Source organism: Andrographis paniculata, unplaced genomic scaffold (assembly GCF_009805555.1).
Source record: "Andrographis paniculata isolate CXL003 unplaced genomic scaffold, ASM980555v1 Contig34END, whole genome shotgun sequence".
Lineage (NCBI taxonomy): Eukaryota > Viridiplantae > Streptophyta > Magnoliopsida > Lamiales > Acanthaceae > Andrographis > Andrographis paniculata.
In genome coordinates this window covers 4,071,459-4,096,821 of record NW_026137567.1, presented here as the reverse complement: position 1 = coordinate 4,096,821, position 25,363 = coordinate 4,071,459, and the positions used below count along the sequence as shown (strand labels likewise).

General features: G+C 30.9%; 2 protein-coding genes across 2 annotated transcripts; both read left to right on the top strand.

Moving 5' to 3' along the window:
* The first annotated feature begins 1,978 nt into the window (after positions 1 to 1,978).
* LOC127248455 (ABC transporter B family member 15-like) lies at positions 1,979 to 10,192 on the top strand. Its single transcript, XM_051270795.1, has 7 exons — positions 1,979 to 2,176; positions 4,425 to 4,479; positions 6,332 to 6,510; positions 6,611 to 7,068; positions 7,185 to 7,725; positions 7,814 to 8,698; positions 8,789 to 10,192. The coding sequence occupies exons 1-7, from the start codon at positions 1,979 to 1,981 to the stop codon at positions 10,151 to 10,153; spliced, it is 3,681 nt and encodes a 1,226-aa protein (XP_051126752.1). The 3' UTR covers positions 10,154 to 10,192.
* A 4,299-nt stretch (positions 10,193 to 14,491) lies between these two features.
* On the top strand, positions 14,492 to 23,662 carry LOC127248698 (ABC transporter B family member 15-like). The gene is made up of 7 exons (XM_051271185.1): positions 14,492 to 14,686; positions 16,968 to 17,022; positions 19,785 to 19,963; positions 20,063 to 20,520; positions 20,626 to 21,166; positions 21,257 to 22,159; positions 22,257 to 23,662. Exons 1-7 carry the CDS (start codon positions 14,492 to 14,494, stop codon positions 23,001 to 23,003), a joined length of 3,078 nt encoding a protein of 1,025 aa, XP_051127142.1. The 3' UTR covers positions 23,004 to 23,662.
* Positions 23,663 to 25,363: the final 1,701 nt, after the last annotated feature.

The window sequence follows — 25,363 nt, the reverse complement described above, 5'->3', positions numbered from 1 at the left end:
TATTTTTAAAATGAAATATTTCTTATTATTAATTTTTTTAAATACACCCATTAATAATATTTAGAATTGAGAATTTTTATATTTTTTATTTATTTTATAATATTTATTATTTAAATTTTACAATAAAACTATTTTTAGCTATTTTTAAATATTAATTACGAAAATATTTATAATATTAATATTCTTTTAATATTTTTAAAAAGTCCGTAGGCTAGCCCGCTTAGCTCGCCACCCGCCGGTAGGTTGTGTAGGACTGATGAAATTTTGATCCGCCCCGTCGTGGGTCGGCCCGCAAACAAGCTGATTATTTGTGGGTTAAGGTGGATTGTGGGTCAATCCGCCCCACTAACCGTTTTGACAGGTCTATTGATTTGAGTGATTTTTTTCTAAAAATTTCCATATATGATTAGCAATTTACAACGAGTTGTCAGAGATTTTACCGATCCTTTCGGACGAAAAATTTAAAATCAGAATCGAAGTTTCATAGCATCATAAACAACAAGAACAACTTAACAACATCACCAATAATAATAATAATAATAAGAACAATAATAATAATGACAACTAAGTACAGCAAGGCTTTCTTATAATAATAGGTACTTATTATTTAAATAAGGGGAGAGTTGAAACTATAATAAATTAATTAATCATTTACTAAAATGATTGTGAGCACGATGATTGTCACGATGAGTTCGATTAGTTATTGAATTAATTAGAATATTTTATCAGTATCAAATCAAAATCTCCACAATAATTTATTAATCCATATCATCTTTCATCATGTGATTTATATATAAACACCAAAATCCAACGAAATCTACATTAATTAATTTAGTTTTTTGTTGTCCTTTGGTATCGACTGTTTATATATACATTATGAAAATTTTGATATTATTTATTAAAAATATTGAAAAAATATATATATATTATATCAAATATATATTTTATCTCATAAAATTATCATATAAAATATTTAATTTTATTATTACCATTATTATTTTTAAAGTTTTCTAAAACCCAATTTCGAAAGGCATATGCAAACAAAATAGGTTTTTTTAAATGTTTTTTTTTAAAAATATGCATTTTTTATGAGATATTTTTCTTAATAGTATTAAATTTACAAAAAGAAAAGTATGTGTGTCCACTTTGTGTTTTTTTAATTAATATATATATATATTTTATGTTAGGTATAAGGAATCGTGTCGATAATATAAAAAATAATATTTTGTATTGAATTGTTAATTTTTTTTATGAGTGAATAAAATATATATTAGTATATAATTGTGTTAAAATGTATATATTGTAATCTTTAATACTTCAAAATTAAAAGAAAATTGTGACATTCAAAAATAGGTTAATTGAACAAAGCCTCACGTCCCATGCAAAAGCAAATATAATTTCATCTTAAATTAATGTACATGATATATAGTTTTATATGCAAATATATATATATATATATATGAAGCCTTTTTTTTTTTTTTTACATTTGTTTATAAAATAATTACAGAAAAATAAAATAGTAATTGTCTTTTATATATACTATCTGCCCAAATCTTTTTTTTTTTTTTTACAAAATTTTCACATTTATCCTTACAAATATAATTAATAAAATAATTTCTCAACATAAAAAAAAAGTAAAAGAAATCAAAGCTACACATCCCTAAAAAAAAATTGTTAAACCCTAAACAAATCATTAACAAAGATATATGTGCTATAAATTAAAAATCAAAGTAAAAATAAAAAATAATTTTTTTTTTGACGAATATAGTAATAGAAAGTGTATAAATAAATAGCATTATTGTTTAGTAATTCCCCTTCTCTCCTTTAGTAAGACAGCCTTAATTCTCTCTCTCTACATATATAAAATTTGTGTTTCCCAAACCCTAAGGCAAGAGGGAAGTAGAAGAAGAAGTAGTAGCTTTTAGGTATGGAGGAAAAAATGAAGAGGAGGGGTGGGGGTGGGGGTGGGGGGATGGGTATGTTTATGCATGGGGATTGGGTGGATATGGTGCTGATGGGGTTAGGGTTTCTGGGTGCCTTCTGCGATGGGATAGCAATGCCTGTGAGTATGTTCGTCATGAGCAAGCTGATGAACACAATCGGAAACTCAGCTGATCTGCAGTCTCAGAGTTCTTCTTCAATGGCGGCTGACAATTTCACTCACGCTATCAATAAGGTTGGTTCATTAATTAATTCCTCTCTGTAGACATATTTAATTTGTATATGATGAATTATTCTTCTTCGTCGTCTGTCTGGTTCTTCACTGTTTTAATTTATTATATTCCGGGAAGAAGATGGTCGGGTTTGTTCATCCAATCTATATTTGGGTGATACGATTGCCTATAGAAATGATAAAATATACAATATATATATATAATACATATACTTTACATAAAAGAAAATCAATATTTTAATATAAAATATTATTTTTTATATTAGTGATACAAATTTTTATATTTATTGTAAAAAATACATTGATCCAAAACACAAATACACTTCTATTACCCCTAATCCCGTAAAAGAGTGTCATTTTTTATTTATGTCAGTTCTATATAAGAATATAGTTTTTAAATTTGGTAATTGTAATAACTATCTAACATAATAAATATTTTTATAATTTACAATATATTATTTAAATATAATTATTTTTATATTACACAATACTAATAGATATTTTTCTTTAATTTTTTCTATTATAAACCAATCTAATACAAGTATTAAAAAAATTATTTACAAAAAGTAAATATGATTATTCTTTAGGAACATAGGGATTATTATTATTATTATTATTATTATTATTATTATTATAATAGAGTGATTAATAATATTCCTTTTGTCCGGCCTTAACGTCCGCCTTACGTTAACGTGTACATTTTCTTTTTAATAATTATAATTTCACTATTTTACATAAATATTTTATTTTATTATTATATAATTATTTTTTTATCAAAAAAGCAAGGACAAAATTGACTTTACACTATTTTAACTATCAATTTGGTGACCTGCGGTGTCAGATGTTTCTAACCCCCACACTACCAGACTGTCCTTTACGGAACAATTTGTAATTGTGTGCTGGAAAATTTTGATATTTTTATCATTTTACTATATATATAATATTTTTTTCATAATTTATATAACAATGATGCTCTTTTAGTATTAATGTAAAAATATTTTTACAATAATATAGAAATACATTTGTGTAAGACAAACAAAAATATTAAAATAGTATACACAGAAGGGACAGGGTATTATATTAATATTTTTGTAGGGTAATATAATTGTTGAATATGAATTTATTATATATGAAAAAATATAAAATATTTTTGTAGGGTAATATAATTGTTGAATATGAATTTATTATATATGGAAAAATATAAAATGTGACATAAAATACACATACATTACACATATAATTTGTAACGGTTGAGAATATGAATTTATTATATATGAAAAAAATATAAAATGTGACATAAAATACACATATTACACATAATTTGTAACGCTTGAGTTTAAATGCTACATGATCAAATCAATATGGTACTAATTTGACCCAGTACCTATATACAAGACAGATATCGCATAAATGACGCTACATAATAATACAATATACAACAAATATTCCAATGGTACATGAAATACCATATGCAATACAATATATTATTAATTTTCAGCATAAAAAACATATAACATACGTCATCTATTTTGATTATATTGACTGAGTCAAATCAGTATAGTGTTTATTTGATCTACTCAGTACCTAAACTAACGTTCATTTGTATGGTGTGTTTTTTTTGTGAAAATATATTTTTTTCTAAAAAATTAATATATTACACACATTCATTATTTATATAATTTCTTATAATCTACGTAAAAAAAAATATATCTATTCAAACCAATTTTTTCATTTTCATTTGGGTTTTATTTCCTTAACCTTCTTTAAAATGTTCTCCGAGTTGATCTTAATGCATGTAAATAAAAAAGTTTAGCTTGTGTTCTTGGTAAATTATCATTTTATTCTTGCAACTTAAAATTAAAGCTTGTATAGAAACATCTCGTAAATAGTTCTTTTAGTACAATTAGTCTTTCGACACCAAAGATGCGCATGTGACACTCATTTAGCATGCTGGAGCACAGTGACTGCCACGTAGGCGCCACTCGGCAAACACGTGAAAAATTTGGACATGATTGCTTTGGCATACCAGACAAGTGTCACGTACACATCTTCAGGGCGGAAGACCAATGGTGTCAAAACAAATTTATTTACGAAATAATTTCTATATAAACTTCAATTACGAGACTAAAATAATAAATGAGTAAGTTAATTTTCCCTAAATTCAAAGAACAGGAAAGAAAATATTTTATTACGGCCGGAAATATATTGGTAATCATAAATTTATTTGCTTTTTCCTTTTTGTGAATTTCAGAATGCACTAATAATGTGCTACATTGCTTGCGGACAATTTGTGTGTGGCTTTCTTGGTAAGTACTGATTCTTTATAAATTTATACTAGTATTATTTTTATCTTGACAAATTTAAAATTTCTGTAGTATATATATATATATATTCATTTATACACATCTTCCTTTATTACTTTATATATAAATACGAGTAAATTATATAACATTTTTTTATATTTTAATAAAAATGCATAAAATATATTTATAAGGTGGCGTGATGATAGATTTTGACCGTAAAGTTATTGGTAAAACACAATAATAATAATAATAATAATAAGGGTAAACTGTTTTTATAGTCGTATCTGACACATTTTATCATTTTAGGATTCTAAGTGAACTCTGTCTGAAAATAGTCTCGTAAGTAAAAAATTTTCGCTAAAATGGTATTCTGGTGTCGGACTTGCCACGCTGGCCCGCCGTTGCTGACGTGGTGCTGATGCGGCTGACATGTCATCGCCACGTAGATGCGACGCTGGCGACAAGTGGAATTTTTTTAAAAAAAAATTACAAAATATCTTGGCAAATTATTTTTTTAGTCTCGTATATGACCTCCTTTATTATTTTTAGGATATTTAAGTAGACTATATTTTAAAATACTCCTGCAAGTAAATTTTTTTTTCGCTAAAATAGTCCTCCGACGTGGCATCTACGTGGCGATGACATGTTAGCTGCGTCAGCGCTATGTCAACACAGCGGTTGCCAGCGTGGTGAGTCCGGCACCGAATGACCATTTTAATAACAAAAATTTATTTACGAAATATGACTATATTTAGATAGGATTCACTTAATATCCTAAAATAATAAAGGGAGTCAGATACGAGATTAAAAAAAATAATTTACCCTAATAATAATAATAATAAAATAAAATTGAAGAAAGATAACATTATATAATCAAGAATTTTATTAGGTACTCTTGAAATATAATCAAAAAATTACATTAAATATATAGGAAAAATTGTAAAAAATATCCCATATATATATCCCATTATCAATTTTATTCTGTATTTATCTCGTTGGCAAAATATATCTCACATATTTGCAAAAATCGTTATTTCTATCCTTTGGCGACGCGTGATCGCACGTAAGGGCGCGTGGTGTGAATGTCACGCGCGGGCAAAAGACATAAATAACAACGAAATATATTTTGTCAGCGAGGTAAATATAGGACAAAAATGATAATAGGGTATAAGCGGGGAATATTTTTTGTAATTATCTATATATATATATATAGAGAGAGAGAGATGTAGAAAGTAAGATATAAGAGAGTTCATGCCAATATAGAACCTAAAATATCACTTGGCTTTAGCTTCTTAATAGGCTTCCAAATGCAACATGAAATTTCTAAAATAAACTTCTATTAATAAATGATATAAATAACTAGTTTTGTAAACCTATGACATATTTTACCAGGATAAAAGTGATAATGAAATATGCGATATGTAATGTTTTTGCAATTTTCTCTTGAACTTTTACATACCAAAATCATCACTAACTATTGTTAAAATATATTAATATTTTATTAAATTCCGTACAAAAAATAAATATTTATTTTTTAAGTGAACATAGAAAGTAATCAATAGAGCAATATTTTTTAGCAATGAAGTACTATCGAAAAAGTCATGTCCAACCACTGCAAAAAAAAATAGTATATTTGTAACGGAATTCCGTCACTAGAGATCACGTAGCTAACGTAATTTCATCATTAATTCCGTCTCTAATATCATTAGTAACGGAAAAAGTGAATTTAATGACGAAAAAATCTTGTTACAAAATGATATTTTCTCGTAGTGAACTATGAAAGTCATATTCGGAGAAGTAGTTTAGGAACAAACATAGTGTAATAACTACGAATAATAATGACTTCTTTCTTCAGGGGGATATTGTTTCTCCAGAACAGCAGAGAGACAAGCTTCAAGGCTACGAGCAACATATCTGAAAGCTGTAATGAGACAAGATATCGGCTACTTCGATCTGAATGTAAACAGCACTTCAGAGGTCATCAAAAGTGTCTCCACAGATAGTCTACTTATCCAAGAAACCATTAGCGAAAAGGTAATGCATACAATCATGGATTATCAAGTATACTTTTTCAATTATTATTACAAACGGAGCTTGAGAACATTCTTGTTTCTTGACACGCATGAACCTACAGATTCCAGTTTTCGTGTCGAGTATTTCCTCATTCATGGCATACTATGTGGTCGGATTCACATTGTTGTGGAGACTAGCAATTGTGGGGCTCCCATTTATCGTATTTCTTCTAATACCAGGTTTGATGTATGGGAAGGTCTTAATGAGCATTGCAAGAAAAATCAACGATGAGTATAACAAAGCTGGTGTAATAGTCGAACAAGCAGTTTCTTCGGTCCGAACGGTTTATTCATTTGTCTGCGAGAGCATGATCATCGATGCATACTCTAATTCTCTTAAGGGGGCAATGAAATTGGGGCTGAGACAAGGCTTAGCCAAAGGCTTGGCCGTTGGTAGTAATGGGATTACCTTTGCAATTTGGTCTTTCATGTCTTATTACGGCAGTCGAATGGTTATGTACCATGGCGCTGAAGGAGGCACTGTCTACACTGTTGCATTAACGATGAGTATTGGTGGACTGTAAGGACATTACTTATCTTCCTAGTTTGTTCGCAGCAGCTACATCTTTATGCTCGGAATACATTTTTCATTTAAAATATTACATCGAATACACTTTTGTTGTCTTGATTGAACAGCATGCTTGGCCCAGCTTTACCAACTCTAAGATATTTCTCCGAGGCGAAAGCAGCTGCAGAACACATAAAGAAGGTCATGCTAAGAGTCCCTAAGATTGATTCGGACAGCATCGATGGCCAGATACTACAAACTGTATCCGGACAAGTCGAGTTCAGACATGTCAAATTTGCATACCCATCGAGGCCCGAAAGCAAAATCTTCGAAGACTTCAATCTAAAAATCCCAGCAGGAAAGACTGTAGCATTGGTTGGAGGAAGTGGATCGGGGAAGTCGACAATTGTTTCTTTATTACAGAGATTCTATGATCCTCTTGGAGGCGAGATTCTCCTTGACGGCGTCGACATAAAAAATTTACAGCTTAAGTGGCTAAGATCACAGATGGGGTTGGTGAGTCAAGAACCCGCCCTCTTCGCTACCTCAATCAAAGAGAACATACTTTTCGGTAAGGAAGATGCATCGATGGACGATGTCATCGAAGCTTCGAAAGCTTCCAATGCTCATAACTTCATCAGTCTATTGCCTCAAGGTTATGACACTCAGGTAATAACTCTTTAGCATGTAAGTAGACGTAGCAGATAACCTCAACCTTGGTTAATTTTTAACCATGGTTAATCACATCGGTGTGCAGGTTGGCGAGAGAGGAGTACAGATGTCCGGTGGGCAGAAACAGAGGATCGCCATAGCTAGAGCCATAATTAAAGCTCCTAAAATCCTTCTACTCGACGAGGCCACCAGTGCTCTCGACTCAGAATCAGAGCGATTAGTCCAAAAGGCTCTCGACAAGGCAGCAGTTGGTCGGACCACCATCATTATAGCTCATCGTCTTTCCACCATCCGCAATGCTGACCTCATCGCCGTGATCCAAAATGGCGAGATCGTGGAGATCGGTTCGCATGATGAGCTAATCGAGAACAACACCGGCCATTACAGAAAGCTTGTTCGCTTACAATATTCCGAGAAAACCGAAGAGTATTATACTAGTCATAATAGCGTCGTACCTTCTTCGTCCATCATGATCAATGACATTCAAACCACGAGTAGCAGACAGATATCCGCCAATTTCGATACAGAAAACCATGGAGAAGACAAAACTATAGTTGCGGCTTATGATCAAGTATTTCCGACGCCTTCGATGAGAAGACTATTAGCCATGAATTTGCCGGAGTGGAAGCAAGCTACATTAGGATGCATTAACGCAGTATTATTCGGTGCTGTACAGCCCTTGTATTCCTTCGCCATGGGATCGATGATATCTGTTTATTTCCTACCAAATCACGACGAAATAAAAGAGAAGACGAGGATATACGCATTATGCTTTCTCGCGCTGGCAGTAGCATCTATTTTGATCAACGTCGGTCAGCATTATTACTTTGCGGCAATGGGGGAACACTTGACAAGGAGAATAAGAGAAAGAATGTTGTCCAAAATGCTCACATTTGAAATCGGGTGGTTCGATAAAGATGAGAATGCAACCGGCGCTATATGCTCTAGACTAGCAAAAGATGCCGGCGTGGTAAATTCACTACCCTTGTTCTACTTTTGCATATGTAGCTTTGTATGGAAAAAAGGTATTGAACATAACCATATTATCGATATATTGCAGGTGAGGTCTCTGGTAGGCGATCGGATGTCTCTGCTTGTCCAAACCTTTTCTGCAATAATCATCGCGTGCACAATGGGACTTGCCATCGCATGGAAGCTTGCTTTAGTAATCATTTCCACACAGCCATTGATCATTGCATGCTTTTATTGTAGAGGTGTTCTTCTAAAGAAAATGTTGCAAAAGTCCATGAAAGCTCAAGATGAAAGTAGCAAACTTGCAGCGGAAGCAGTCTCCAATCTCCGGACTGTCACAGCTTTCTCTTCTCAAACTCGGATACTCAGAATGCTCGAGAAAGCCCAAGAATGGCCGCGAAAGGAGAGCATACGACAGTCATGGTACACAGGAATTGGACTCGGGACTTCCGAGAGTCTTACGATGCTAACATTGGCCTTAGATTTTTGGTATGGTGGCAAATTGATAGCAAAAGGCACCATTGGAGCGGAGGCGCTGTTTCAGACATTCATGATCCTTGTAAGCACGGGAAATGTCATAGCCCAGGCTGGAACCATGACCAATGATTTAAACAAAGGTGTTGATTCAGTTAGATCTATTTTTTCTATCATAGACCGGTGTTCGTTGATTGAGCCAGAAGATGCGACCGGTGTGAAGCCAACTAAGCTAACAGGCCATGTCGAGCTGCGCAACATCGAATTTGCTTATCCATCTCGACCCGATACAATGGTGCTTAAAGATTTTTCCATAGTGATTGAGGCAGGGGAATCTACTGCACTTGTAGGCCAAAGCGGATCCGGAAAATCAACCATTATAGGCTTAATCGAACGTTTCTATGATCCTCTTCGAGGAGAGGTTAGAATCGATGGACAGAACATCAAGACATATAACTTGAGGGCTTTAAGGAAGCACATTGCACTAGTCAGCCAAGAGCCGACGCTTTTCGCCGGCACAATCAGAGAAAACATAGCTTACGGAGCATTAGAAGAGATCGATGAAGCCGAGATCATCAAGGCATCCAAAGCTGCAAATGCTCATGAATTCATATCAGGGCTAAAGGAAGGATACGACACTTTCTGTGGAGTCAGAGGAGTGCAGCTGTCCGGAGGCCAAAAACAGAGGATCGCCATTGCTCGTGCCATCCTTAAAAATCCGGCAATCTTATTACTAGACGAGGCGACGAGCGCGCTCGACAGCCAGTCAGAGAAAATTGTGCAGGAAGCATTGGAGAGGGTGATGATCGGCCGGACAAGTATTGTGGTGGCGCACAGGCTGAGCACTATACAGAATTGCGACATGATCGTAGTTATGGAGAAAGGGAAAGTGGTGGAGAAAGGAACACACTCATCGCTACTAGCCAAAGGATCAAATGGATCGTACTATTCGTTGGTTAGTCTACAGAGAAAGAAATGATAGTTCATTTTTTATTTTTTTTTAAAGGGCAAGGTAGAAAGAAATGTACTCCCTCCTTCTACCATGTCCACGTTGTAGTTTTTGTATGTTCCACGTGTCATTTTCCTTTTTTTAAAAAAAAATGATTACACACTTTAATCTCATTTTAAATTTTTTAATTTTTTTTAATTTTAATTAAACTAATTAATTATCTTAATTTTAATTTATAATTATTTATATTATAGAATAATTATTTTCACTAATACATTCTTAATTATCTACTAATTTCACCTCTCCTAAAATATCTACAGTGTAGCAGACACGGTATCTAGACGGAGGGAGTATATCAATCCCAAGGTTGTCTTAATTAAATGACTTTGTATTATTCTAGTCTTATGATATTCTCACACTCTTTGGACATGAATTTGGGAGTTAGAGTGAGAAGTTTTGAAAATTATAAAATTTTGAATTACAATTAATTGGTTTTAATCATATAATTATAGGTCAGTTCTTTTATATTTTCAAATTCATGTTTTTAGTTTTTTTTTTTTTTTTTCCTTTCAAACTCTATGTGTCAATGATCTATTCTTTCATAAAAAAAGATTATTACTAAAAACTATTTTAATTTTTAAAAATACCAAAATTAATAAGCAAAGTTAAGAAAACTCACACATAGCATCCACCCAGAATTGAACCTAGCGAGGGATTTTTTTACTTGATCTACAAGAATTTGACGCTTTCTGAATGACCCGATTGTGTATAAAGTTAGTTGAGTATACTAAAATATAAGTAAACACAAATGTCACTCTTCTATAAATACTTTTTGGCTATTAAAGAATTTAACTTCACATGTATTTTTTGATTGGATAAATATAAGGGTTTGTTTCTTTTGATATAGTTTGAAAAATTTTGATTTAAATTTGATATTAAAATAATGTATGATGAAATATTTTGTGAGAGACACATAGTCAAAATAATAAAAGTTTGGGATTTGGGGTTAAATAAACAAACCCTTAGGTATGTTTGTGGGGCTGAGATTTTGGGTTTGGATTTTTAAATAATAAAAAGTTGAATTTGAGTAGTTGTTTGATGTTATATAAATAAATACTGATATAATGTTTTGAATATAAAATAAATTTATAATATAATATTAAAAAAAAAAATTGTTTGATATGATTTTTAGAGGGAAAAAAACATATAAATAGTAAAAATCTACGGTAAAAACGACAAAAGAACACAATTTTATTAAAATATTTTTTTTTCTACAAAAAATATAAAATTAAATAATTAGTTTTTTATTTTATATTAATTAAAAATAATTTTATTATTAAATATTGCATCTATATTTATTTGTATAAAATTAAAAAATATTTTAATTAAAAAATTTCATTATTCAAAATTATAAATTCAACTTTCAAATCTACAAGGAAATACGATATTCTTATTTAACAATATCTAATATGTAATTATTTAATTGTTTTTATTGAAAATACGAGTTTGAGCTTAAGTAACAGGAAAGGTGCAAAAATATATCTATACAATCTTGCTTGGTTACACAATTTTTCTTTTTCTTTTTTTCTAATAATATTTGAAGCATTTGGACTATTTTAAAGGTTATATATATATTTTTTATTTTAAATTTAAATTAATATTATTTATTTTACACGGATTTTAATAAAATATACTACTCTTTTCGTCCCAATACAATAGTCTTGTTTACTATTTTTGTTCATCCCAAAACAATAGTCTTATTTTCATAAATAACTATATAATCATAAAATTATCCATACTTTTTCATTTTTATTACACAATTGTCACTACTTTTTACACTAATACACTCACAAAGGCAAAATAGTCTTTTATTCGTACTTTTTACCAACTACCAATATAATATCAATATTTATTAAATCTCGTGTCCAACTCAATTAAGACTATATTTATGGGACGGACGGAGTATTTATCATTACAAAATATAATATCAAAATACCATTCAAACAAGTGCAAATCAACATTCCTTCAAATTAATTTTAAACTACAGCTAAGATACAAACTCTTTTTTTCTGCAAGAGTTTCTTATAATACTCCCTCCGTCCCACCACACTTATACTATTTCTATTTTTGTTTGTCTTATAACAATTGACATCTTTCTATTTTTGGTAAAAATTATTAATTCAAAACATATTTAATAAATACAAATCAACTTAATTAACTGCATAATATACAACATCACAAATGAAGTATGACCCACTTAAAACCCCTTTATTTCTATATCTCTCTTCAAAAAAATAAATATTTTTATACTTAACACTACATATCTTTTATAAAATTGATTTATGTTAATTATAAATAAACAAAAATATTTTTTTTATTTACTTGTATTATTGAAAATTTTATTCTCTACAAAATGATATCCATATTGCATATATTTTTTAATTGCTATATAGTTTTTAAATATTTAAACATATATTTTAATTTTTTTAATAATATATATTAAATTTACTTTAAAATATAAATATTATTAATTATTAAAAAAATAATATAATAATATAATAATTAATTATTATTAACTAATTAAACATCATCGCCTTAAATATCGTGTCCCTGATCCAAAGGTTTAAGTGTGGTGGTGGGAAGGAGGCAGTATTATTTACTTACTATTCACATAAAAGGCAAGGTTGAAGCTATGTATAAATTAATCATTTCATTATTTTGTAAGCGACAAAACCAACAATAATTTGTGAGCACGATGTGATTAATTAATTAATTAATTAATTAAAATATATGCACAGTATCAAATCAGAATATCGCTCCCCAATAATTTAATTGATAATGATTATCTACGTGATTTCTGTGAACAACAAAATCCCAAGACATCTATGCATTGACCAAATTAATACAGCTCAGTTCTATCTATGCATTAATTAGTGTCATTAATGAGGCAATGCCGACTGGATTTTGAATTGGAATTTTAATAATAAAAATTTTGAATTTGAATAATGGTATGACTTAATATAAATAGGCGTTGATGTGATATTTTGAATATAAAATTAATTTTTACTATAATATAAAAAATAAAAAATAAGTATTTAATTTAATATTTTTGAGAAAAAAAATAAAATAAATAGTGAATTTAAAATACAATCCCTTTTTTTTTTTAATAAAATTTTGGATTGTGCTCTTAAGTAAATATGTTATATATATATAGATTAAGTATAGAGAATCGTATCTCAAAGATATAAAAAATAATATTTTGTATTTAATTGTTAATTTTTTATAAATAGATAGAATATACTCCCTCCCTCCGTCCGCTACTAAATTTCTAATTATCATTTTAATTTGTTCAAATCAATTTCTTTTTTTTTTTAAAAAAAAAATCTTTTAAATAAATACCAAACTATTCATACTTTTTACTTTTTCATATTAATTTTCAAGGGTAAAAAAAATATTACGTTACTTTATTATCCTATATACTTATAAAATATTAATTTACTTTAATCCGCGTGCAAAAGTCAAATGAAAAATTTATCACCGAACGAGGGGAGTATATCATATATTGTGTGAATGTGTAGGTGTGTTTTTTGTTTAGACGTTTGAATTTTGAGTTAGAATTTAAATAATAAAAATTTTGAATTTAAATAGTTTGGTATGATATAAATAAGTATTGATGTAATATTTTAAATTTAAAATTAATTTTTAGTACAATATAAAAAAATTTTAAAAAAATGTTTAATTTGATATATTTTAAGAGAAATAATTTGATAAATAGTATATTTTTTGAAAAATCCCATAAAAAAAAAATAAAAAAAAAGTACACCCATTGTATATTTGTAATATTCATCGAGGATTTTTTTTTTTTGATATACTACTTCCGTCTGCCTCTAAATGTCACATTTACTTTTTGTGATATTGTATTTAACATTAAAAATATTCTTATATTTTTATAATTTTTTTTACAAATGTCTTATTAGTATTATAGGACACTAATAAAGTATTTTTGCAATTTTTTAAAATTTATACTATATTTTGATATAATAATTAATATTCAAATATCACAAAAAGTAAACGAGACCCTTAGAACCGGACACATGTAGTATTTAAAATCAAATATTTATTATATAATATAATTATATTTAAAAAAATAAATTGATATTGAATTAAAAAAATACTCAACATTTTGTATTTTTCAATCTCCCGCCCCCCCCCCCCCCCCCCCCTCTCTCTCTCTCTCTATATATATATATATATATAGAGAGAGAGAGAGAGAGAGAGAGGGTGGGGGAGAAGGAGAGAAGAAGTAGTGTTTTTTGTATGGAGGGGAAAATGAAGAGGAGGGGTGGGGGTGGGGGTGGGGCGATGGGTATGTTTATGCATGGGGATTGGGTGGATATGTTGCTGATGGGATTAGGGTTTCTGGGTGCCTTCTGCGATGGGATATCCTTACCTGTCACCATCTTCGTCTCCAGCAAGCTCATGAACACCATGGGAACTTCTGATCAGCAGTCTCAGAATTCTTCTTCAATGGCTGATGATACTTTCACTCACTCCATCAACAAGGTTCGTTGCTTAATTGATTCATTCATCTGTGTGTATATATATATATATATTTATTGTTTACATCCTGTCTCTTTCTATATGATCCATCTGGTTTTTCACACTTTTTATTTCATTTGGGGAAGAATATAATGACTCGTTGAGGAATGCCACCATTTGTTTATAATAATAATAATTATTATTACTTTGTAAGGTAAAATATTTGTTAATACAGTAATTATTAAGTCCGCAATGGTAGTGTGAGAATAAATTTGTAATCATAAAGCTAGAATTCCGAAATTACTAAAAAAAATTATTTTTAATTAAATGTAATACAAAAGATATACTGTATTTATTTTTTTGAAAATAAATTAATAATATTCAATTTATATGGTTGGTTTTTCATAAAAGAATATTACTTAATTTTTTTTTTAATAATATTATACCAAGATCCGTACTAATTAAACTCAATTTCAAATTAAAAAGAAGAATTCTTCACCGTAATTTTTCCTTATCATTTTTTTTCTATTTTTTTTTACATCAAGAAAATTTTTATTTAAAAAAATATATATTAAATCAAATCTATATTTTTTATATTACGCTTAAAATTAAATTTAATATTTAAAAAATTTATATCAAATAATTAATTCAATTTAAAATTTTATTATTTGAGATCTCCAACCCAACTCTAAAATCCACGAACAAACATAGCAATTCAGACCATGTTCTTAGTCTATTTGAATTAAGATACAAATGTGGGAGTAATTAATTTATTTTACTAACTTTATACATAAAATTATAACATATTAGTTAAATTCAGTAATCAAATTTATTTTTAATTATCTTTTATTATTTGCTTATTAAAAAAAAATATAGATAACTTTGTTGCAGTGAAATCATTTCTGTACACATGGTCACTTAAACAACAAAAACGGACTAATTAAAATAATTAAAGGTGTGTGTACTTTTTTTTCTTTTCTTTTCTTTTTTCTTTTTCATATTTTATAACTTTTTATGGTAAAAGATGGCTTGTATGTAAAATGTAATTATCATTTTCGAATACTTTTTTTTTTTTCTTTTTTTTTTCACTTTCACAATTTAGAATATTATATGTATTTTGGGCATTATTTTTGTTATTCGGTGTCGGAAAAATACACGTGATCGTCACGTGCGTCTTCGTGGCATTGCCTGATGCATACGTGGATATCGACGTCGTTGTGTTGTCCTCCGCGTGGTCGTCAGACAAATGACGTGAAATTAATTTTTTTCACTTTCGAAATTTAGGACATTATGTGTATTCCGGTTATTATTTTTGTCCTCCGGCACCGAAATTATAATTTGTTCTAGAGTCGTCGGATAGGTGACGTAGAATTTTTTAAAAATATATATATATTTTTTAAAATTTAGTTTGGTCCAATTGGAATTGAAATAAATAAAAATAAAATAAATAAGCCTAGAACATATTGTTTTTCAGGCGCTGGAGGACAAAAATAATACTCGGAGTACACATAATGTCTTAAATTATGAAAGTGAAAAAAAAAATAATAATTCTACATCACTTGTTCGACGACCACACGGACGACAAAACAACAACATTAACGACATTCACGTATACGTCGATCATGCCACAAAGGCGCACGTGATGATCACGTGCATTTTTTCAACACCGGAAATAAAATTATTGCTTGGAGTACCCATAATATTTTAAATTACAGAATTTTTTTTAAAAAAAAATATTCAAAAATAATAATTAAACCTACACTCAGAGCATTTTTCGCAATTTTTCTTTAATTTTAAAAATAATACTACTTAAATTTGATATGTATAAATATATTTTTATTAAAATTAATAAAACTATATAGTAAAAATAACGGAAAAAGGAAAAAGGTAAAATGATAATCTACTTATCATATAGGTAAATAAATATAACGGTTAATAATATTAATCAATTTTATAAAAATAAATTATTTTTTTAAATATATATTTATTTAGTAGAAATAAAAATATGACATTGTAAAATATTTCACGTAAATATATATGTTAAAAATACATCAAGATGATAAATTTAAAGTGCAAGTAAAAAAAATATTAGTTTATTAATGGAACAGTAGAATTTTTTTTACAATTTAGAGTACAATTATTTATTTTTTGTGGCCAAAAATATAGTAGTAATCTTGAAATTATTATTATTATTTTATTTATCAATTTAGAGTACAATTATTTATTTTTTGTGGCAAAAAATATAGTGTTAATCTTGAAATTATTATTATTATTTTATTTATTTATTTATTTTTGTGAATTTCAGAATGTGCTAATGATTTGCTACATTGCTTGCGCACAATTTGTGGCCGGCTTTCTTGGTAAGTATTAATTTTTTTAAAAAAAAATTACAACTATTTTAAATTGATAAATTTTAAATTTCTGCAAATTTTTTTACACAAAAAATTTCTTTTATATACACTTTATGAAACTCTTTCAATAGAAAGAAGTAATGATAAATCAATCGAAAATATATCTGAATTAGACTGTCTCGGTCTCATTGCGTTAGCTTATTTTACTTTTGGTTAAATATTTTCACCGTTATAATTTTGATATTTTTCTAACAATTTTACTATTATTTTTTATTTTGAATTATTTTAAAAATTATAGAATATGTATTTTTTATTAGTACATAAAATCCCATTCTGTTACCATAACTGCATATGATGGAATAACATTTCATCCCATAATAAAAACAAAAATAAAAATAAAAAAAATTGCTGTCTATTATTCAGATTACTTTAAATTGAATAAAAATAATTATTGTAAAGTATTTATATAAATATCACCAAAAAGATGAAAAAAAAAAAAAAAAAAAAAAAAAAAAAAAAAAAGAAGAAGAAACTCAAGATAATTTGATAATCGAATTCGACCCAAACTAACCTATTTTTTGGACATTGCAAGGCGAGGAATATTATTAGACTATTTTTAAAAAAGTATTAGGGGATTACAATAAAATAATTAAATTATATAATCCCTCTGTTCCATAAAAAAAAAAAAAAAATTATTTTTTTAATTTATTCTGTCCATAACAAAATATCTATTTTTTTTAGTAACGGTACCATCTATCTAACATTACAAATACTCTTACAACTTACAATATATTACACAAATATCATTACCGTTATATCACACATACTAATAAGGTTATTTTAGTCATTTTTACTTTATTCTTACCACATTCCAATATAATACTAATATTTATAAAACTATGTGAAAAAACAAATGAATATCTAGTTATGGAACGAAAGAAGTATATAGTTACAAATATAGACTTATACAAGGCTATGCCAACAAGATCGTAACTCTTCAGTACTTTGTACTAGCTGTGATAATATTCAAATTTTTTACATTTTCAACATACAATATAACCTTAGTCTTTATCGAGTCTAGTTTGATTCCTCAACTTGACTCTACCTATCATTACTTTTGTTATGTATTTATGTCGCTAGAATAATATATTTCATATGTTTACAAAAGTCGCTACTTATTTCCTTTGTCCGCACATGATATTCACAGCACGCACTCTTACATCGCCTATGTGAATTTTCGTGCTTGGCTCGGTTCGGCTCGTTTGAGCTCGCTAAGAGCTCGTTCGTTAATTTAAACGAGCCGAACGCGAACACAAATTTTGGCTCGTTCTGTTCACGAACGAGCTCGAGCTTATTCGCGAATGTTCGACAGTATATATTAGAAAAATTAAATTAATATTTTTATAATTAATAGTTATATATATCTTTATATATATATATTATATTTCATTCTATTTTTATATAAATATATTAATAAAAATTATAATTATTATTAACATAATTTAATTTTTTTAAAAAAATTAAATAAATAAAATAAAATTTTTCTTAACGAACCGAGCCGAACACGAACAAAAAAATTACTAAACAAATCGAGCTCGAACAAAAATTTTAGCTCGTGCCTCTTAACGAACGAACACGAGCCGAGCTCGAGTCTTTAACGCCGAGCTCAAACATGACAAGCTCCGACTCTGTTCGGCTCGATTAGAGCTCTTTCTAGTTTAATCCAAATTGATCTGCATTTGGGACAAGATCAAATTTTACTAGGATATTTTGGAAAAAGAATCAGGCATTACATATTAAAAATAATAATAAGATATACTCTTTCTATAATCAAATTATGCTTATTTGACCAGATACAGATTTTAAGAAAAATAGGTTAAAATAAAAATTTTACTTTTTAGGATAAAGAAAAAAAAATAGTACTACATCTGTCCCATAAAATCGACACCATTTATTTTTTGCATACTTAACATTAAAAATATCTTTTTATTTATATAATTTACTCCATAAATATCATTGTATTTGTATTATAAGATACTAATAGAGATATTTTTATATATTGATATAATAATTAATATTCAAAGATTAACGCGGAGAAAACCTCACGGTACTCTTCTTATGGGACGGAGGTAATATCTTTTTTACTAAAAAGTAAAACGAAAAAAAATAAAAATAAATAAAAATAAATTTGGATAATAAAATAAGTACAACGTTAAAACTTAGGTCTATTTTTTTATGACGTGGGAACCTCAAGCAGCTATCCTAAAGTGTGCACTAGGTAAACCTCATGCTGAACTTAATACCCTATAAACTAGGCCCGACAAGGCAAGTAACATTAGACGAACCATGTGTGGCAGGTCAGTCAACCTAGACACATCGGGGGATTGAACCCATGACGTCAAGATCACGAGTCACCCCACACCACCACCAAACCATCCCTTACTAAACAACTCACGTCTATTTTTTGTTCACACATATAAGAACCTAATCCTATCCTTAAGCTTTAGGCTTATTATCAGTGTACATATTTATCTTGTCTAGAATATAAATGCATGTGTCAATATTTGAAAACCATCACACAATGAATGTTAATTCTTAGTCATACGAAATCACAGTTCTGTGTGGACTTTATATTAACACAAACAGATTTTATTTTTAACAAAGGGTAATTCTTGCATTTCTAATGAAATATAGAGTTGAGTGATAGTATAATTTATCCTAAATGCATTTAAAAAAACTATAATAGGAAAAATAATTCTTTCTTTCTTCAGCGGGATATTGTTTCTCAAGAACAGCAGAGAGACAAACGTCAAGGCTACGGAGAAGATATCTGAAAGCTATTATGAGACAGGACGTAAGTTATTTCGATCTACATGTAACCAGCACTGCAGAGATTATCCAAAGTGTTTCCACAGATAGTCTAGTAATTCAAGACACCATTAGTGAAAAGGTAATACATATATATTAATAGATTATCAAGTGTTTTTTTTTTTTTTTTATTGCATATTTGGCTTGAGACATTCTTTTTTCTTGATGCATGAACCTACAGATTCCAGTTTTTGTATCAGGCATTTCGTCGTTCATGGCATCCTATCTGGTCGCATTCACATTGTTGTGGAGACTAGCAATCGTGGGGCTCCCTTTTATAGTGCTTCTTCTAGTACCAGGTTTGATGTATGGAAGAGCCCTTATGAGCATTGCAAGAAAAATCAAGGATGAGTATAACAAAGCTGGTGTAATAGTCGAGCAAGCAATTTCTTCAGTTCGAACAGTTTATTCATTTGTCTGCGAGAGCAAAATCATCGATGCATACTCTAATGCTCTTGAGGGTACTGTGAAGTTGGGGTTGAGGCAAGGCTTAGCTAAAGGTTTGGCCATTGGTAGTAATGGTGTTACCTTTGCGATTTGGTCATTCATGACTTATTACGGCAGTCGAATGGTGATGTACCACGGCGCCGGAGGAGGCACTGTCTTTGCCGTTGGAGTATCAATGATTGTTGGTGGACTGTAAGAACATGATCTTCTCTTGTCAAAATATATTTTGAAATCAATTCAAGTTTTACCACTTTTTAAGTTATATCTGAATAGATTTTTATTGTCTTGATTGAACAGAGCGCTCGGCTTGGCTTTGCCTAATCTAAAATACTTCTCTGAGGCAAAAGCAGTTGCAGAACACATAAATGAGGTAATTGAAATAGTTCCTAAGATTGATTCGGACAGCATGGATGGCCAAATACTACCAACTGTATCCGGACAAGTTGAATTCAGACATGTCGAATTCTCATACCCTTCGAGGCCCGAAAACAAAGTCTTCGAAGATTTCAATCTGAAAATCCCAGCAGGGAAGACAGTAGCATTGATTGGAGGAAGTGGATCGGGGAAGTCGACATTTGTTTCTTTATTGCAACGATTCTACGATCCTCTTGGGGGCAACATTCTTCTTGACGGCGTCGACATTGACAAGTTGCAGCTTAAGTGGCTTAGATCACAAATGGGATTGGTGAGTCAAGAACCAGCCCTTTTTGCTACCTCAATTAAGGAGAACATACTTTTTGGTAAGGAAGATGCATCAATGGAAGAGGTTATCGAAGCTTCGAAAGCTTCGAATGCGCATAACTTCATTAATCTTTTGCCTCAAGGTTATGACACTCAGGTAATAACTTTTTAGTATATAAGTAAGTCTTAGTAGCTAACCTTTACCTCGATTGATTTTTTAACCATAGTTGATCATGTCTGCGCACAGGTTGGTGAGAGAGGCATACAGATGTCCGGTGGCCAGAAACAGAGGATCGCCATAGCTAGAGCTATAATTAAAGCTCCCAATATCCTTCTACTCGATGAGGCCACCAGCGCTCTCGACTCAGAATCCGAGCGAGTAGTCCAAGAGGCTCTCGACAAGGCAACAGTTGGTCGGACGAGCATCATCATAGCTCATCGACTTTCTACCATTTGCAATGCTGACCTTATCGCCGTGATCCAAAATGGCGAGGTCGTGGAAATTGGTTCGCACAATGAGCTAATTGAAAATGACTTCGGCCATTACACAAAGCTTGTTCGTCTACAAGAGATGCAGAAAACCAAAGAGTTTACTAATCATAACAAAGCTGGACCTTCTTCGTCCATCGTGAACAATGACAATCACAACACAAGTAGTAGACGGCTATCCTCGGTTAGTAGATCTAGTTCGACCAATTTAGATGAAGAAAACTATGTTGAAGCGAATACCATAACTGCGACTCATGATCAAGTATTTCCGACACCTTCGATTAGAAGATTATTAGCCATGAATTCTCCGGAATGGAAGCAAGCTACATTAGGATGCATCAATGCAGCATTATTCGGTGCTATACAACCCTTGTATTCTTTCGCTATGGGATCGATCATATCTGTTTTTTTCCTACCAAATCATGATGAAATCAAGGAGAAGACAAGGATTTATGCATTATCCTTTGTAGCATTGTCAGTAGCATCCCTTCTGATCAATGTCGTTCAGCATTATAACTTTGCAGCAATGGGGGAACACTTGACAATGAGAATAAGAGAAAGAATGTTGTCCAAAATACTCACTTTCGAAATCGGGTGGTTCGACAAAGATGAGAATGCAACTGGCGCTATATGCTCTAGACTAGCAAAAGATGCCGGTGTGGTAAGTTCACTAGCCTTGTTTTATTTGCAGGTCAGTAGTATTATACGAAAGAAAGTATCGAACATAATCATATATATTTACGCATCACATATTGCAGGTGAGGTCTTTGGTTGGAGATCGAATGTCTTTGCTTGTCCAAACCTTTTCTACAGTAACGATTGCGTGCACCTTGGGACTTGCCATCGCATGGAAGCTTGCTTTATTAATGATTGCCGTGCAGCCATTGATCGTTGTATGCTTCTACTGTAAGCTCGTTCTGCTAAAGAAAATGTCAGAAAAATCGATGAAAGCTCAAGATAAAAGTAGCAAGCTTGCAGCCGAAGCAGTCTCAAATCTCCGGACCGTCACTGCTTTCTCTTCTCAAGCTCGGATACTCAAGATGCTCGATAAGGTCCAAAAAGGGCCACGAAAGGAAAGCATACGACAGTCATGGTATGCAGGCATTGGACTCGGGACTTCGCAGAGTCTCATGACACTCACGTGGGCCTTAGATTTTTGGTACGGTGGCAAGCTGATCGGTGAAGGTGCCATCGGGGCGAAAGCAATGTTTCAGACATTCATGATCCTTGTAAGCACAGGAAACGTCATAGCCCAGGCTGGAACCATGACGAATGATTTGAGCAAAGGTGCTGATTCAGCTGGATCCATTTTCGCTGTTTTGGATCGGTGCTCGTTGATTGAGCCAGAAGATGCGACCGGTGTGAAACCAACTAAGCTAACAGGCCATGTCGAGCTGCGCAACATCAAATTTGCTTATCCATCTCGACCCGATACAATGGTGCTTAAAGATTTTTCCATAGTGATTGAGGCGGGGGAATCTACTGCACTTGTGGGCCAAAGTTGATCCGGAAAATCAACCATTATAGGCTTAATCGAACGATTCTACGATCCTCTTCGAGGAGAGGTTAGAATCGACGGACAGAACATCAAGACATATAACTTGAGGGCTTTAAGGACGCACATTGCACTAGTCAGTCAAGAGCCGACGCTTTTCGCCGGCACGATCAGAGAAAACATAGCTTACGGAGCATTAGAAGAGATCGATGAAGCCGAGATCATAAAGGCATCCAAAGCAGCAAATGCTCATGAATTCATATCGGGGCTGAAGGAAGGGTACGACACTTTATGTGGAGACAGAGGGGTGCAGCTGTCTGGAGGCCAAAAACAGAGGATCGCCATTGCTCGTGCCATCCTTAAGAATCCGGCGATATTGTTGCTAGACGAGGCGACAAGCGCGCTCGACAGCGAGTCGGAGAAAGTTGTGCAGGAAGCTCTGGAGATGGTGATGGTTGGGCGGACGAGCATTGTTGTGGCTCACAGGCTGAGCACTATACAGAATTGCGACATGATCGTTGTGATGGACAAAGGAAAAGTGGTCGAGAAGGGAACACACTCATCATTAATGGCCAAAGGATCGAATGGAGCGTATTATTCGCTGGTTGGTCTTCAAAGAATGCCTCAACGAAATACACAGGCCATAATCAGCTAATAATGCCGAGTTCATAATCGTCTATTAGTACAATCAATATATATATATGTGTATATGTATATGTATATGATGAATTTTGGGTTCTTGATGAATTTGGGTTCTTTAATTTTGCATTCATATTTTTTATGAGCAAGGTAGAAGAAATGTACAGTATAATCCTACCATTGACTAAACTGAATTTATGTTATTTGTGGTTGAGTTCTTACTTTGTTGTTTTCAATAATTGTTGTAGAACTAATTAATGTTGAAAGATCCAATTTTAATTAGAATGAATTAATATACTTAGACGACATTTATTATTTTTATACTATTTATATAATTTTCTATTTTTATATTAAAAAAAATTCTTTAAATTAAAATACAAAACAATGTATGAAAAATGAAAGAAGAAGAAAGAAGTTGAAATGACCAGTGAAAATCACTTCCAAAATCTTTCTTAAGCAAAAATTCTTTGTAGCTTTTGCAATCAAGTTCGGTTCGCAAAATTCATTATTCTGTTTAATTCATAATATCTTGGGAGACGATCGATGGCGGGCTGAATTCGTTTCAAGGAAATCGGGTCTATGTGAGGCTCGAATTCAATTTCGATCTAAAATTCAGTCTCGGTGTTATTGGATTTGTGATATTGATTTTGTCATATCTCATATTTGCAATTATTTTTTAACAAAAACACATTTAAAAAATAATAGTATTTTATTAGTTAATGAGAGTGTATAAAATAATTTTTATATATATTATATTTATATATATATATAATAGTAAATTTGTAATTTATATAAATATAATATAAAACTAATATTTTTAAATAAAACAAACAAAATGGTAAATGCAGTACTTTCAGTTGGAAGGAAAAATATATAAATTAATCATTAATTATATTGTTATAGGGGGAAGAATAGACCTGGGTCGATTCGTATGGATTGAATACTTTAAAAGAGTGAAATCACTCAACTTTAACTAAATATGTTTATTATCGTGTTTGGTTCGTATTGACCCATATTCGTCATTAGATCGAAATTCTTGACTCAAACTCAATTTTTTTTTGTCATGTTCGTGTCAGGTTGTCCTATCATATTAGTTTTTAGGGTAAACTGTTTTTTTAGTCCCGTAACTAGACCCTTTATCATTTTAGTCCCGTAAGTGGAGCCTATCGCAAACTAGTCCCATAAGTAAAAAATTTTCGTTGTTTTAGTCCTTCGGCGCCGGAGACGCCCGCGTGGCTCGCCGGAGGTGACATGTCCACCAATTTTCGCTGACCTGGCAAACACATGGATTTTTTTTATTCTTTTTCATTTTTTTAAATTTTTTTAAACTTATTTTTAATTTTATTTGTATTTTTTTATTTTTTTATTTGGTCCAATTAAAAAGAATTAAAATAAATAAATAAATAAATCCACGTGTGCGCCGGGTGTCGCTGACCTGGCGGGACACCTGGCGGACACGTCACCTCCGGCGAGCCACGCGGGTGTCTCCGGCGCCGGAGGACTAAAACAACGAAAATTTTTCACTTATGGGACTAGTTTGCGACAAGCTCTACTTACGGGACTAAAATAATAAAGGGGTCCAGTAGCGGGACTAAAAAAAAAAAACAATTTACCTAGTTTTTATTGATTCTAGTATAAAATGTGTAGTGAATTAAGATTGAACTTAATTTAAATTAATATATAAATTAATTATCAAATTAAAAAAATATATATATAATAAATTTATTAATT

What these genes read in the sequence shown, in the direction of transcription:
- LOC127248455 (XM_051270795.1), top strand. Translation starts at nt 1,979, where the DNA reads ATGTTTATGCATGGGGATTGGGTGGATATGGTGCTGATGGGGTTAGGG. An exon ending in AAGAAACCATTAGCGAAAAG is followed by an intron (nt 6,511 to 6,610) that starts GTAATGCATACA and finishes ATGAACCTACAG; the next exon opens with ATTCCAGTTTTCGTGTCGAG. An exon ending in TAGCAAAAGATGCCGGCGTG is followed by an intron (nt 8,699 to 8,788) that starts GTAAATTCACTA and finishes GATATATTGCAG; the next exon opens with GTGAGGTCTCTGGTAGGCGA.
- LOC127248698 (XM_051271185.1), top strand. Translation starts at nt 14,492, where the DNA reads ATGTTTATGCATGGGGATTGGGTGGATATGTTGCTGATGGGATTAGGG. An exon ending in TCACTCACTCCATCAACAAG is followed by an intron (nt 14,687 to 16,967) that starts GTTCGTTGCTTA and finishes TGTGAATTTCAG; the next exon opens with AATGTGCTAATGATTTGCTA. An exon ending in CTCAAGGTTATGACACTCAG is followed by an intron (nt 21,167 to 21,256) that starts GTAATAACTTTT and finishes GTCTGCGCACAG; the next exon opens with GTTGGTGAGAGAGGCATACA.